At 41.9% G+C, this 16601-nt stretch overlaps 2 protein-coding genes across 7 annotated transcripts in view; both read right to left on the minus strand.

Moving 5' to 3' along the window:
* HAVCR2 (hepatitis A virus cellular receptor 2) overlaps positions 1–8796 on the minus strand; it is a 47532-nt gene extending 38736 nt beyond the window's left edge. Inside the window, exons 1-3 of one of the 3 annotated variants that reach the window (XM_089336166.1) lie at positions 8745–8796; positions 5954–6677; positions 2198–2263 (exon numbers count right to left, since the gene is read on the minus strand). The gene's annotated coding sequence lies outside the window, so the exon portion shown is untranslated. Of the gene's footprint in view, positions 1–2197; positions 2264–5953; positions 6678–8744 lie in introns of those variants that run through there. The other 2 variants (XM_089336165.1, XM_008255320.5) reach the window with 2 other exon arrangements.
* On the minus strand, positions 26–8796 carry MED7 (mediator complex subunit 7). Of its 4 annotated transcripts, XR_007918516.3 has the most exons (4): positions 8745–8796; positions 5954–6677; positions 2198–2263; positions 26–231 (listed from the first exon to the last, which is right to left on the minus strand). XR_007918516.3 is itself a non-coding variant. In XM_051843559.3 (3 exons), the coding sequence occupies exon 2, from the start codon at positions 6658–6660 to the stop codon at positions 5959–5961; it is 702 nt and encodes a 233-aa protein (XP_051699519.1). In that variant the 5' UTR covers positions 6661–6677; positions 8745–8796; the 3' UTR covers positions 26–231; positions 5954–5958. The 4 variants fall into 4 exon arrangements, 3 of the variants coding, with proteins under 3 accessions (XP_051699519.1, XP_089192294.1, XP_089192295.1); XM_051843559.3 differs by lacking the exon at positions 2198–2263; XM_089336168.1 differs by lacking the exons at positions 26–231; positions 2198–2263 and having other exon boundaries at positions 4894–6677.
* Positions 8797–16601: the final 7805 nt, after the last annotated feature.

Below are 16601 nucleotides of genomic sequence, written 5' to 3' on the forward strand. Positions count from 1 at the left end.
GCCACTTACTGGTAGCCTGCTCACATTGCAATTTTTAAATTTTATTTTCACTTTATTTGAAAGGCAAAGATCTCCCATCCATTGATTCACTCTTCAAAAGGTCACAATTTCCAGAGTTGGGTCAAGACTGAAGCCAGGGGCCAGGAATACAATCCAGGTCTCCCACATGAGTGTCGGGAACCCAAGTACTTGAGCCATCAGTTTCCTCCCATGGCATACATAAGCAGGAAGCTAGAACAGGAAGTAGAACCAGTACTTGAATACACGCATTCTAATACGGGATGCAGGCATCTCAAAAAGAGTATTAACTGCCTCACACCGCAAACCAGCCCTTAGATTTAATTCTAAATCTCGGTGGTAGTCAAAAGACAGAAGACCCCATAGGAAGGATATTAGCTGAACTTTGATAGCTTAGCAAGTACTAGGAATTTTCTTAAGTATATTATACCCAGTCTGTCATTTAAACCTTAGAAAAATCCTATGAAGAAACTTCTAAAATTTTTTTACTGTGTGTAGTTATCGGTAGCTTTGTGAAAACACTACAGGGTTAGATTTCAACTACCTAGATCACATGGTATCAGTTAAATCCAGTCTGCTGCTGTCTGATGTTGTATTCCCATAGCTAAGAATGTTACATGTTCAAAGAGTCAAACAAAGCCATAAGGCTACTTCATGTGTGAACATTACTGAAATTCAAATGTCAGCATGCATATATAAGGCTATATGAGAACACAACATTATAACTTGCATACATATTATCTATAGGAAGAGAAAACCATTCCACTGGGCTTTGAAGCCATGCAGTTGAATAATTTCAACATAAACTGTGTGGCTCTCAAGGCCTAACATATTCACCAACTGAATATTTACAAAAGTTGTCAGTTCTCGATCTAAATTTCAACCTGAGCAAACTACAAATCCTAAGCCCCAGTTTTCATTACTAATAAACTTGGGATACCGACTAAGAAGAGTTTTTCTTAGAGATCTATTTATTTACTTATTTGAAAGGAACAGGAAGCCAGGGGCCGGAGGGACTATTCTATCCACTGCTTCATTCTCTATTTGGCCACAATGCCTTGGTCTGGGCCAAGATAAGCCAGGAACCAGAAACTCCATCCAGGTCTCCCATGTGGGTGGCAGGGGTCCAAGCACTTGGGCCATCTTCCACTACCTTCCCTGACACATTAGCAGGGAGCTGGATCAGAAGTAGCACAGCCAGGACTCTAACCAGCACTCACATGGGATGCCAGCATCACAGACAGCAGCTGAATGCACTGAGCCACACCAAAATCCAAAAGGGTTTTTAAGTTTAGAGCTATATGGATAGCATTTCCTATGGGCACAGGTTCGATTCCCAGCTGCTCTGCTTCCAATCCAGCTCCCTGCTAATGTGCCTGGGAAAGCAGTGCAAGATGGCCCAAGTGGTTGGGCCCCTGCACTCACATAGAAGGCCTGGCTCCTGGCTTCAGTGTGGCCCACCTTTGGCCACTGCAGCCATTTGTGTGGTGAACCAGCAGATGGAAGATCTGTCTCTCACTCGCTCTCTGTAACTCTGCCTTTCAAATAAAATAAATCTTTAAAAAATAATTTTAAAAAAGATGCTCATAGAAGTCTAAACTAAGATGTGGGTGTCTTAACATGTTCAAAGGAAACTCGTGATTTCGACCTTTCAACCTGTTCCTCCTTCAGTCCAGTATCAATGTAGTAAGTGCAAGCATAGCCTTCAGGGTCAGAATACTGTCTACTTTACTGTGTGTTCACCTCTATGACTTGTCGGTAACACGATGGAACAGAAGTGTGATGGAGTATGGAGACCAAGTGCTAAGCTTTGAAACTAAAATCTGGGCTGCCACTCACTAGTTGCATGGCCCCAGGAATCTTATGTAACTTCTCTGCACTCCAGTTCCTCATCTGTAATAGGACTATAAACCTAAGAGTGATTTCCTTGGGATGTTGTGAGGATAAAATGACTCTTGTGTAGTAGTGATGAGAACAATGCTAGCAACATCCTATGCATGTGTCTGCAAGTGACTTCCCATCAGATTCAGGACTAAAAGTTCCTTCCCATGGCCACCTAAATCCACCTGCTTCTCTATCTCCAACTTCCTCCCTCACCATACGGCAGTCATGATACCTTTTCTCATTCAAATTATACCAACTTTAGGTCTTTCTCAGAAAATCTGCTATTTCCACTGACCTCAGAGCCTGGCACAGGCATCTTCTCTACAACACAGCACGTGAGTTGAAGTTGCCTTCCAAAGCCCTAAACAAACATGAACATGCAAATATATCTTAAAATGAAGATAATGTGGACAAGTTGTTTTGAATAGGTAAAACAGGAACATAAATAGCAGCACGGTTCTTCTGAGGGTACTGTGATGGTGGGGTAATTAATACAAAAACTGCTTTCAAATTTTAATTTATCTTACATTTTCCTTCTCCCTCCCCACACATCCAAAACCTAAATCACTGTTAGGCAGAGAGAACCACAATAAACATCCATTAAATGAATAGAGTGAAGAAACAGGGGGAAGCTATCCTCCCCAAGAACATGATTGTGACAATCTGTTTAATTTGGCTATTTATATCAAACTTTGCATGTGCTTAATTTGCCATGTACAGCTACAGTTTGTCAGCTCAGCACCACTTCCTTTCTCTGAAAAATGGATGGTTTTCTCCATACATGGACATAGTGAGGACTGTTCATTTTTACAGGATCCAGGCCCCAGCTGATTGGTCCAGTTGGAATCAGGTATGCAAACCCCAATTCCTCAAACTTAGCTAACAAGAAAGACAGAAAAAGACCTAACACTTGGGACCTGTTAGCAGCCATGTTCTCCACCCGTATCATTAAAGAAGTTGGTCTGTCCAGAGAATGGAGCTAATCAGGAGGGTCTCTAGGGCAACTAACTCAATTCCATCCATATCCTCTTCAGTTTGTTCAGTCATGTAACATATCCCATTATCCTTCCAACAAATTCATCTTCTTGCATAACATTTTGTCACCAATTAACAGAACACTGATTAATAAAACTCTTGAACCACTGTGCAGAACCACCTGCAGATTTCTTTAAATCAACATCAGGCGATGGACTCAGTGGCACAGTGCGTTGAGCCACCACCGGGGACACTGGCAGCCCACAGCTCACTGTTAATGTGCCTAGGAAACAGCAGATGATGGCTTAAGGACTTAAGTCCCTGCCAACTACATGGGAGACCCAAATGGAGCTCCTGGCTTCTGGCTTCAGCCTGGTCCAGCCCAGCTGTTGCAACCATTTGGAAAATAAACTAGCAGATGAAAGATCTTTCTCTCTCTCCTCCATATTACTCCTCTTTCAAATGAATACATGTATCTAAAAAAATTTCTAGCATTCATTTAAAAACAAAATGCCAGGGCCTTCAATTCAATAAAATGAAGTTAAATGTCTCCGCAGTTTGAGCATCAGGCATTTCAAGAACAACTTGCGTTGATTCTTGCAGACATTTTACTTTGTTCCATCAATTTTTTAAAATTATTTTACTTGAAAGGCTGTTAGAGACAGCATGCACACTTCCATCCACTGGTTCACTCCCTAAAGGGCCTCAACAGCTAGGACCACACCAATGCCAGGAGCTTCGAACTCCATCTGGATTTCCCACATGGTTTGCAGGGGCCCAAGTACTTGGGTTATCTTTCTCTGCTTTCCCAGGCGCATTTGCAGGGAACTGGATTGCAAGCAGAGCAGCTGCACTTGAACTGGTATTTGTATGGGATGCCAGTGTTACAGGCGGCAGCTTAACCCACTCTACAACACTGGCCCTGGCAAATCAATCTTTCAGGAATATTCAGCATAAACAGACATCCAGAGATGTGTTTTAATCCTCACAAGAGTAAAAGTCCATGTATGGTAAGCTTTTAAAATTGCAGCAACTATCAGAACATTAACGTTTCATTCCACTATAATATCAAGAGTTACATCAGGTGCAACTGCACAGAACTCCTTGATTAGCTCTGGGCTAAAGTGAAGCTAACCTATGGCATTGCAATCCATCAATACCTCTCCCCTCAATGCGCACACACACACACACACACACACAAATTTACAAGTAACTGTTGTGACTCTTAACAATGTTAAATGATTTCATTTCTTACATGCAAGGATTTTCAAAGTGGTCCCAAATTGGTTTTGTACCTCAGCCCAACACTCCTCTCACAGCAATGTATTTTTTAAAAAGTCAAAAGAGAAACGGTTGTTGAGTTGTTCAAGAGCCATTTCCATCTTGCTCACTGACCAAGGTATGAGGGAGGAGGTGTGGAACAAATTTAATTTAATTAAGGGAAACCAGAATGTCCTTTGGGGGTCTCTGGTCCCAAGGTCTACACCAAGCATATTCCAGTTGGTAAAAAAAAAAAAACCTTAAATTTGAGACTTGTTAATTAGTTCTTGTCTGCTAGAAGTGTTAATTGGAAACAGCCTCTGTCTGAATGCAAAGAATGCATATTTCACACAGGGAAATTGGCCTGTAACCATTTTACAGTGAGTTGGTGAGACCTTAATGCAGCAAATCCCTATGCTAGTAAACAGGAAATGAGGGAGAAATCAAAAGCACATCACCCAGGAAAAGGCCCATCTCTACAGATGGTAATCTTGAGCATGCATCAGAATTGGAGGAAGGCTTAACACCAAGCTTGCCACGCCCTGTGCACCAGCAAGTTTCTGGTTCAGAAGGTCCAGGGTGGAGCCAGAGGAGCTTGATTTCTAACAAATCCCCAAGTGATGCTAATGCTGCTGGTCCAAAAGGACAATGGAGAACCACTGGCTTCTGTCAGAGAGTAGCAGGCAAAGATCCTGATATGAGGCCAATGGGCGGGAGGGGGAAGGAGGGAGGAGAAAAGAAAGTACAGAAATAAAATCTCAGTACCCAAGACAGTTTATTTCTTGTTCACATTAAGTTAGCTGTAGAAGGAAGAATGGAGTTAAAAGAGGACCTAATCTTCACATTCTAGAACCAAATTACTATAAACTGTTGTCACCAGGCTTGCATGGGTGTGGGCACACACCTAGCCGACTGGGGAACAGAATGGAAGATCGTGCAAGAAATCTTAGGGCACAGACTCCATTTCCCAGAACTTAGTCACATGGCCTCACACAGATATAGGGCAGTAGGGAAATGTGGTCACTGGCTGAACAGTGATATCTCAGCAAGAAGAAGCGCGAATCACTGGTGGACATCGAGCAGTTGCTCCCACCAAACCCTTCTCCCACTGCAGTCTACCAGCCTTGATCATGTCTGAGCTTAGCTTTAAAAATGTGTAATTTCAAAGAATTACAAATATTTTTAAAAATCTGTAATTTCAATCCTCTTAATTACTAAAATCTGTAATCTAAAATTTCTAACTAAGCTGACCAAAGACTTTCTACCCAAGTGACTGAGAAAAACCAATTTATGGGACCTACCAAGGTTCAAGATAAGGAAAAAGAGTCTACTGAGGTAGTAGAGTTACAAGAATCACAAGGAAAAATAAAGTTTTTGTTTCATAACAAATGGGTCTCTTTTAAAATGCTATACTACCTTATGCAGATTAGGTAAATTTTTAAATATTACATAATTTCACATTTTAGAGTATCTATCCCTCATTCTTAAAGCAAATGACAAATTTACTTTTTAAGGATGAAAGTTTGCTATTACCAAGGACACTGTCAAACTTTTACTCCAACTCCAAAAAAAAGAATGCCCCACACATCTGCAGCAAACATTTTCTTTTTCAGGTCACTATTCTTAATTTACGGGTCCCTGTTTGCCTACACTTGTTATATACTGAAATTGCTGCCTATGGCATTACGTAAGTGAAAAAGCTGGAGAGTCAAGAAAAAGGCCATTTAAACTTTTAGTTATTCATTTTAAGACTGCCCAAAAGAAAATAAACCAGTAATATTATACTATTTACCAAAAGGGAAAAAAGAAAACTAACATGAGTCACGGTCTTTCATTCATTTCATCAATTAGGACACACAAGGCAGCATCTTTTTCTATAATCTGGTCCCTTCGATGACCTGAATTTTCTCTTTGCTGCTCACTCTGTCCAGTACAATTGTTGCTATCATCAGCATCCATTGGTTCAGTTTTTACTTTTATTCCTGCTTCTGAGTGGGGTAAATCATCAGGCAAAGAGGCCAAGCAATTCTGAATCATCTCAATCACTCGCTCCAGATGCTTCTGAAACCTCTCGGCTGTTTCAAGCCTCTGTCGTTTCTGGACTTCCATCATAACTCTCAAGGTCTCTCTTGCTTGGTGGGGTCTGTATTCATTTATGAGATGATGCACATGGACAAAAAGCAGCTTAAGATCTTCCAGCTTCTCTTCTCGTTTTATACTCCCAGGGCTCCTTATCAAGATATCTAAAAGGTCCAAGAAATTAATAAGGATAGACATATTGAGTTTCCTCAGTTCTTTCTTGTGATCAAATTGCATAGGATGAAGCCTTTCGATGCCCTGACTTTCCAAAGGGCGGATAATAAGATCATCACATTGGAACTGGTTGCCAAACATCATATAACTGTCTTTGATTGGAGGGGGTGGCTTGGGAGCTAGACCTTCCTGAATATTTTCATCAGTGTATTCCTTGATGTACTGCATAGGAGGTGGAGGAAGTGCACTCACTTGCTGTGGCTCACCCATTGTGGAAGATCAAGCACCTACAAAAACAAACCAAAGATTCACAGAAGAACTACAAAACAAACCTGTCACATTTAGTGTTTACAGACAGAGCACTCCCCTTTTCTTCCGGTAGTTTCAAAGCTAACACTTACAACTCAGAATGGATGCCACCCTTTTCTAATTAAGCACTATATTCTCAACAACCCACATTATTTTTCCTTCCCTGTTAATACTTCTCTCCCAATATCTTGGAGTACCTTTTCATTTATAAAGAAAAGTCTTCTGGATTCTACACCACTTACCTTTTATGTCCCATTTCTCCACATCTCTTTATAGCAAAACTACACATGCTGTCGCCCAAACACATATCACAATCACTTTTTTTTTTAGAAGGTAGATGATTTTAAGATTTACTTTATTGATTTGAAAGGCAGAGTTACAGAGAGAGAAGGAGAAACAGAGATATCTTCCATCTGCCTTTTCATTCCCCAAATAGCTGCTAAGGACTGGGGCTGGGCCGGGGCCATGTAGAATCCAGGAACTTCATCCGGATCTCCTTTGTGAGTGATATGGGTCCAGGCACTTGGGCCATCTTCCACTGCCTTCTCAGGCATATGAGAGGAAGCCAGATAAAATTGGAACAACCAGGACTTAAACCAGTGCCCATATGGGATACTGGTGTTGCAGGGAGCCATTTAACCTGCTGCGCCACAATGCCAGCCCCTACAATCACTTTTACTATTACGAAGTGATTTCCCAAAGTAAATACTTATAACTCAAACATTTTGACAAAATTAACATTACTAAAATCTAGATACCCAGTATCATCCAAGGCTCCTAGATGAAATGATTATCCAAGTCTGTATCTTTTTTCTACATTTTATGCTACAATTTACTAACCTTTCTGTATCTACTATAGAAACTTGAAACCCAAATTCAAACCCACAGCTTCTATGGCCACAATCACTTCTACTTACTCCTTTTTAAACATAGGTATTATCATCCAATCTGAAGATTCTCAAGTGCTCTTTTAAACCGATCTGAACAGTTTTAAGACACACCCCTCCGACGTCAGGAGGCGGCAAGTACCCGTGTGCCTCTGCGGATGCGCACCCCTCGACTTCAGCTGGCATCTTTCCAGGGTCAACTCCCTAAGAGGCATCACTGTCTCACATCCTCTCCACATCATCTTCCTGCCAAAGCTATGACCTAAGTACACGATCAATTCTATTCTTCGGATGAGGATCCCAAGTCTTAAGGGCAGGTGTCTGCAGATCGCATAACTACTAACGGCACAACAGCAATTCCTACCCCACGTCCTTTCAGCTCCAACCCGCGAAATCTCTTCAATCACAAATCCTTAAGCCACGAACCGTCTAAGAGTACAAGAAACACTTGGGACTCTAACACCATTATGTTTATGTTTATTCCGTATCACCTCTCTAGACAGAACTTTTCTAAAGTAATGGAGGTTTGTTTTATTTGTTTTCAGGAAGATCAGCGCGGAGCGTCGAAACCGGTTCTCTGGCTGAAAAGCCACCTTCTAGAATGTGCTGGGGGGGGGGTCCCTGGGGGCGGGGAGATTGCACATCACCAAAGCAAGGAAGCTATTCTAGGGTCCCATCCTCAGGGATTTGGTTCTCTTCTCTCTACCGTGAATGGGACTCCCGAGTTTCTAGAACCTCTCGAGGCGGATGTGACGATTCTGAGGCTTGGGACCCGCCGCCCTCGCTCTCCCCTCATTAACTCGGCAGATTTCAGAGACGGGAACAGGCGCACTCTCACTGTACAAGTGGCCAGCGATAACCGCCTCTCCGGGGGCCCCTACCTTGGAAAACCAGCTGCGCCGGGGCCAGAACCCACGCCTCCCAACCTGCAGTCCCGCGCCGACCCCACACTGAGGAAACCCGGAGCCCGCCGCCCCGGGGCACCTTCCGCGGCAGCCAGGCCACGGCCCTGGAAGACCGCAGAAAAGGAAAACCAGCGAGCGCCCTCGTAGGCCGACCCTACGGCCTCCCGAACTCCCAATCCGGCCGAGAGGAAGCAGCGGGGTCCGGAAGGAAAAACCAAGAACGCGGGGCCCCAAGCCCACGCCGCCCACTCACCTCTGCACTTGGTTGACGCTAGAATCTACCTTCGCCACCGCAACCGAAATCTGACTTCCGTTCTCCCTCCCCAGGAAGCAGCCACCGACGCTGCCCTTGATTGGCTGCTCGAGCTGTCGTTTCACCTGGGCTCTAGTCCCGCCCCAGAGCTAGAGCTCGGTACTGCGCTTGCGTATGTCCCACCCCCACAACCCGCCCACCATTAGTGGCCTGCGGGCTGGGGTTGGATCTCTGTACTTTTTATCAGTAAAAGTAGCAGCTGGTTTCTCCGTTTACTTATTTTTATTTCTAAAATGTAATGCTTGAAATCGAACAGGGCATCTGTATGTCTTAAGTAAAAGTTGGAAAGCACAGGCAAGCTGATGTTTCTAAACGTTCCAACTCCAAACCCACTGTCGGAAATACGATTTTAAAAATGATATTGGACGCTGCTATTTAGATATGCCTTTAAATCTGGAAGTGTTGTGAACATGAGAATCAGCAATATATTCTGAATCTCCATTTCTTCACCATCTGTTCACTTTTATTTTCACTTGGGAATTCAGGGATATTTATTATCTATTCTGCAGCAGTTATCTCTTATCTGTTATGCAACAAGTTACCAAGTTGAGAAAAATGTTTCTTTGGAGGGCTATTTTCACAAGAAGTGTCACAAATTTCTAAAGTCGTAGGAGTCTTACAAAAGCACGTTGCAAATAAAATGCACGATAATTTTGCTGATAAAAATTCAGACTTCTTTAAAAATAGTTATTTGACTTTACTATTTAAAAACTTATTATGGAAAATTCAATCATATAAGAAATTGCAGAAACCAGTTTACTTACCACACAATTTCAAAAATGGTGTCTATATCAGCACGTGCATTTCTAAAAGATTAAGGACCCTTTTAGTATAACCATTCGCTCATTTAAAGATAAATTGATTATTTAACAATATCAAATATCAGGCCAGTAATTGAATTCTGAGTGCCTCAGGTTCCAAGTAAGCCTCTTCTTTTTCTACTGGCCAATGTGTCCTTTATGTATGTATTTTAGATTTATTTATTTATTTGAAAGGCTGTGTTGAGAGACAGAAAGATCTTCCATCTGCTGATTTTACTCCTCAAAAGGCTGCAATATCTGGGGATGATCCAGGCGGAAACTAGGGGCCCAGAGCTCCATCCAGATGTCCCACGAGAATAGCAGGGATCCAAGCACTTCAGCTGTTTTCCCTTGCTTTCCCAGGCACATAAGCAAGGAGATGGATGAGTAGAGCAGCGGGACTCAAACCAGTGCTCCGAAATGGTTTGCCAGCATCGCAAGCAGCAGCTTAATGCCCACAATGCCTGCTGTGGCCAATGTGGCCTTGAATTTTTTTTTTTTTTTAGTCTATAGTTGACTTCTTCCATCGTGATTCCCTCTACCTTACTGCCACACACACATCAATTTATTTCATGAAGAAATCCACCCATTTTTGACCCTACCCCAATCAAGACTTTTTCCCCACTACTCACTGCAGTATGTCCCAAACCAGTGACACCCAGTGGCCATTCTCAGTTCTCACTGTACTCCAGTTGTCTGCACAGTTCAGCACCTTTGATCATTTGGATTGCCCGAGAGCTTAGTTCTAGAACGACTTCTCAGTCAGGTTTCATCCGGGTCATAACTTCTAGGGAATTTCAATCACCTGGGCCCTGGAATACCCTCTTCTCTGTGTTTCAGACCTTGAATCCAACAGGATTAGCTATCTTTACTCAACTGCCTTTCACCCAGATTGCAAAGGCTCAAATCTAAGGAAATGTGTTTGTACTTCAAAAAGTTTGTGGAAAATGAAATTAAAAGCTAAGTTTATTTTGGTGCAAAAGAAATTTGAAATCCAGGTATGGTTTTTTCATTAAAAATTGGTGTGTATTGTATAAACACTATGCATGGATTTAAAAAAAAACTTTTTGCACCAAAATAAATTTATCTTTTAATTCCATTTTCCCACAAACTTTTTGAAGCGCCCTCATACTTAACATAAAGTCTCAAATATGACTAATTTTCGCCATCCCCACTGCTGTGCTCCTGGTCTATGCCATGATTCTCGTCTGGACTTCGAAAATAGCCTGCTCGCTGCTTTCCTTGCTACCAGCTTGTCATGCCTTAGTTTGATTACCACAGTGTCTTAAAATATAAATCCAGTCAGATCCTCTATTCAAAATTCTTTGAGCCTTTCTATCACATTAAGAATCAAGTCCAGTGTCCTCGACATGACCTTCATAAGGTTCTGCACATTCTAGGGATTGTCTACTTCTTAGATGTTGTTTCCCACATTTTTTCCCGTGCTCCCACGTCTCCAGCTACACTGAATTTCTTTATTTCCCTCACAATTATCAAACACCCTCTTGCCTCCCAGCATTTGCTTTTGGGAGCTCTTCCATAGCTGTCCCCATGCCTCACTTCCTCACTTCACTCAGGTTTCTGGGCAGATTTGACTTGAGAGAATTCTTCCTTGGCCGCTCCACATAGAGTAGCACAATGCCAATTACTCACTTGGGAGGTATCCCATACTTACTTCTATTTTTGACCCTTCATTCATAGAACTTGCCATCTGAAATCAGCCTATTAAGTATATTTATCTGATTTTTTGTTGTCTTCCTTCTCCATTAAAACACAAGGTTTATTAGCATAGGGCATCAATTTCACTCACTGCTGTATGTGCAGCACCCACAACAGTATTGACAGTGACAAGTATTCAATGCACGTTTACTGAATAAAGAACAAAATGTACTCATCATTTTCAAATGAACTTACAGTGTGACTTTGGTAGTTATACCACAGACTATTTAGCCAAATTCCTGCCGTTTGAAATTATTTCCCCCCAATTTTTTCTATTATAAGTACACTGGGCAATGAATATCCTAGTGCATATATGGTTGTATTTGAGCCCAGTTTACCCCTTAAGACAAATGTCTAGAGATGGAACTACTGGCTTGCAAAGTACAGTGTCTTATAGTTACTGATAGGGTGAGGGTTAGAATCTAGAACTCCTGATTCTCACGGTAGTGTTCTTTCCAATTAACTACAAATGATGCAATACATATCATGAGAAGGGCTAGAGAAAATATACTGTATAGTAAACATTGATTTATGTGGCAGTGCTTACAGAATCTAAGTGGAAAGTCTGTTTCTTAAAGATGCCTGCCAAAGGGGCTGACATTATGGCAAAGCAGGTAAAGCTGCTGCCTGCTAGCTGGCGTCCCATGTGGGTGCCATTTAGAGACCCAGCTGCTCCACTTCCGATCCAGCTCTCTGCTAATGTGCCTCGGAAAACAGTGAAAGATGGCCCAATTGCTTGGGCCCCCACACCCATGTAGGAGAAGGGAAGGAGCTCTGGGCTTCTGGCCTGGCACAGCCCTGGTCTTTTCACCCATTTGTATAGTGAATCAGTGGATGGAAGATCTATCTCTCTCAGTAACTCTGCCTTTCAAATAAATAAAAATAAATATTTTTTAAAATACCTACTATAGTTTAACAAAATAGTTTATATTGTGTCTGCTGTGCCAGGCACATTTCTAGAAGGTTAAAAAGATAGACAAGAGTCCTACCCTCTAGTGGGGAGACAGATAAGCAAATAAGGCTATAAGGAAAAAGAAAATACAGAATGATGTGATAGCACAGTGGGTTGGAGGAAGCTAATTTATAAGTGGGTGGCTAGGACAGCCTGGCACAAGAAGGTAGATTTGGAAAAATGACATGAATGCTGAAGACTGAATTGGGCAAGAGATCCCAGAGATAATAAGTGCAAGGAGCCTGAGACCATCACAATCTTCCTGAGTTAGAGACAGGAAAAGAATCCATATGCTTTGTAAGTATTCAGCAAAGGATGAGTAGGGGAAGATAAGTGGGCACAAACAGGTAGGGGTTAACTTGTTAGTTAAAGACAGCATGCCTTGGTTAGGTTCTTGGCGCTTTATAATGATGATCACTTGAACCTAAGTGCCAATAAGAAATATACATAGTTTTCATCCACCCTGTTAATTTTTAAATTTAGGTTTATTGGGGCATAATTTACATAGAGTAAAATAAATTTCAGATATCTAATTAGATGAGTTTTGATGACTATAGATTGGTATAAAACCAATTTGATTACTATACCAATTTTATTTATATATTTATATGTATATATAAATAAATATATATTTATAATTTATAAATATATAAAATATATAAATTTTATATATTCTATTTAAGATATCGAATATTTTCATCAACCCAAATAATTCCTTTTGTGCTATTTTGTATTCAATCATTTCCCTTCACATCCAGCCCCTAGTAATCACTGATTGATTTCTGTTCATGTAGTCTTGTCCTTTCCAGAATGTCATCCAAATGGAATTAACTTATAGACTTTGTATGGCTTGTTTCACTTCATATAATACTTGTGAGGTCCATCGGTGCTGTTTATTGTCAATATATTGTTCCTTTTTATAGGTGCCTAGTATCCCATTGCATGCATGTACCATGATCCATTCACCAGTTAATAGACTTTGGGTTATTTCACTTTGGGGTAATTATGAATAAAGTTGTTATAAACATTTACATACAGATCACTGTATAGGCACATGGTTTCATTTCCTTTGGTTTATTACATAGGAATAGAATCACAATCCTCCGCCTGCGGCGCTGGCGCGCCAGATTCTGTCCCGGTTGCCCCTCTTCCAGGCCAGCTCTCTGCTGTGGCCTGGGAGTGCAGTGGAGGATGGCCCAAGTCCTTGGGCCCTGCACCCGCATAGGAGACCAGGAAAAGCACCTGGCTCCTGGCTTCGGATCAGCGCAGTGCGCCGGCTGCAGCACACCGGCTATAGCGGCCATTGGGGGTGAACCAACGGAATAAGGAAGACCTTTCTCTCTGTCTCTCTTACTGTGCACTCTGCCTGTCAAAAAAAATTATATTTTTTGACCATATAATAAACCGCCTCATAGTTTTCTAAAGAGACTATTATATTTTTCATTTCTACCAGGCATCTATGAGACTTATCTTTGCTCTGCATCCTCATACTGAACTTGTTATTGTCCTTTTTATTCTTACTTGTGTCTTCTAATTGCTGGGTAATTGCTTCAATCTGTATTTCCCTAATGTTATGATCTTTTCATGGATTTATTTGCTAAATGTACTTTTCTTGGGTAACAGCTCAAATACACAATGTTTAATTTGCTCATTTTCTTACTTTGGAGGTGTCAGAGTCTACACACACATATACACCTTGATATAAGTCCTTTATTTGATATATATTCTGTAAACATTTTTCTCCCAATCTGTGGATAATCTTTACATTTTCATAAAAGTGAAATCTCCACTTCTGTCACCCACAAAGGAGACCTGGATGAGGTTCTTGGCTCCTGATATGGCTACTATAATCATTTGGTGAGTGAACCAGAGAAGACAACATCTCTCTCTCTCTCTCTCTCTCTCTGACTCTCCCTGTCACTCTGCCTTTAAATAAACAAGCCTTTTTAAAAGTTGTTTAAGAAGATATAGTTTAAGTTATCACTAATGCATTTTCATCAAAGTTCTGGAGTATAGTTTCGATTTTTAATCAGTGTCTTTCTGTTGTTAATATTGCTTGATCAATACAGATAACCTTCTCACTAAGAGTAATCTAAGCAATGCAGACCTGAGTGCAGCAGATAGGCAAGAAAGATGGGTTAAGCCACAGCCTGTGACACCTGCATCCCATATGGGCACTGGTTCAAGCCCCAGTTGTGCCATTTCCAATCCAGCTCCCTTCTGATGTGCCTGGGAAGGCAATGTATGATGGCCCGAGTTCTTGGCCACAGCCACCATCGTGAGAGATGCAAATGGAGTTAGTGGCTCCCGGCTTTGGCCTGGCTGAGACCTGGCTATTGTGGCCATTTGGGGAGTGAACCAGCCGATGAAAAATTTCTCTCTCTCTCTCTCTCTCTCTCCCCCCACCTCTATTTTCCCCTCCATCTCTGTAATTCTGTCTTTCAAATAAACAAATAAATCTTAAAAAAAAAAAAAAAAAAAAAAAAAAAAGCCTGTTTGCTGTACCTGCTATATTTTTTCATACCAGCAGGGGGCAAAAGTATCCCTGGCATACTTGAGGATTACTGTATCCCTAGTTTAAATTTTCCTAACAGAAGGATGTGTGTCTCACTTATGGGATCCCACAGCCTTCAGTGTCAGCTATATCTGGCAGACTCAAGAACTTAAAATGGATTTAGAATCCTACAAAAAGAGAGGTAGCCATTTTGAATTATTTATTGTTACGGTTATTGTTAAAGTCTGCTTTTGCATTATTGTGTGGAATTAAACCAAAGAAAAAATAGTCATGCTATTGTCATACCCATTCTTTGGATCATCACAAAATCTACCCATTTCAGTGATTGGTTGGTTAACTGATTGATTTCCTATGCAGTTTCAAAAGGTTCTGGGCCATATCTAAGCCATTTTTAGTCCCTACTTTAAGTTCCATCTTTACTTCTTACAGCATTTCTCTACCATAAATTGAAATCATGCTCCTACTTTACTACTATGACTGTAGTTAACTTGCTGATTTTTCAGGGTGTCAACTATGACAATCCCCAGCATTCCTTCTCGCATAACTAATACTGACTATATTTCCGTTGAAAGATGGGTAGTGAAAAAAAGCAAGAGAAAGAAGAAAAACCTACTCATGTGTCCCGAATTATGAGTATGTACAAAGATTGGCCTTCTGTTTTTTTTTTTTTTAAGATTTATTTATTTGAAATTCGGAGTTGGCCGGCGCCGCGGCTCACTAGGCTAATCCTCTGCCTAGCGGCACCGGCACACCGGGTTCTAGTCCCGGTCGGGGCGCCGGATTCTGTCCCGGTTGCCCCTCTTCCAGGCCGGCCCTCTGCTGTGGCCAGGGAGTGCAGTGGAGGATGGCCCAGGTGCTTGGGCCCTGCACCCCATGGGAGACCAGGAAAAGCACCTGGCTCCTGGCTCCTGCCATCGGATCAGCGCGGTGCGCCGGCCGCAGCGCGCTGGCCGCGGCGGCCATTGGAGGGTGAACCAGCGGCAAAGGAAGACCTTTCTCTCTGTCTCTCTCTCTCACTGTCCACTCTGCCTGTCAAAAAAAAAAAAAAAGAAATTCGGAGTTATACAAAGAGGCAGAGAGAGAAAGAGAGAGGTCTCCCATTTGCTGATTCACTCCCCAGTTGGCCAGAGCAGCTGGAGCTGCACCAATCAGAAGCCAGGAGCTTCTTCCAGGTCTCCTATGGGGATGCAGGGCCCCAAGGACTTGGGCCATCTTCCACTGCTTTCCCAGGCCATAGCAGAGGTAGATTGGAAGTGGAGCAGCTGGGACACCAACCAGTGCCCACATGGGATGCCGGCACTGCAGGCGGCAGCTTTACCCGCTACACCACAGTGCTGGTCCCAGCCTTCTGTTTTCAATATCATTTCACATAAGGACCAAGACTCAGGTGAAGCATGTGAGATTTGTGCCTCAGGTAGAAAATTAAGGGAGCAAAACTCAGCAGTCAAATAATATTTTAATTCCATATTTTAAAATTAAAAGTAAGGTAGAAAATCCATGCTGGGTAAGATGATACCTTTTAAAATAAAGGGAGAGGATCAGTACTTCACATCCCATTATTTAAAGAGGTGAGATATTTCCATACAACATTCAAAGGCCAGAATTACTTTCTGGAAGGCATGGGGGGCATTGCCTCTTTAGACAGCTTTTTAGAGTGTAATGATGCATTCATTGTCTAATAAAGTCGTTCATTTCCCTCAGTGTTTACTGCACACCTGTGAAATGTCAGCTCCTGTCCTAGATGCTGCCTAACCCATTACAAGTCCAGGTGCTACTCCTTTGCCATTATCTGCAAAAGTCTTTTCTCGCTT

This window comes from Oryctolagus cuniculus, chromosome 6, assembly GCF_051225735.1.
Source record: "Oryctolagus cuniculus isolate XC-2025 breed Fujian yellow rabbit chromosome 6, ASM5122573v1, whole genome shotgun sequence".
Classification (NCBI taxonomy): domain Eukaryota; kingdom Metazoa; phylum Chordata; class Mammalia; order Lagomorpha; family Leporidae; genus Oryctolagus; species Oryctolagus cuniculus.

What these genes read in the sequence shown, in the direction of transcription:
- MED7 (XM_051843559.3), bottom strand. Translation starts at nt 6,660, where the DNA reads ATGGGTGAGCCACAGCAAGTGAGTGCACTTCCTCCACCTCCTATGCAG.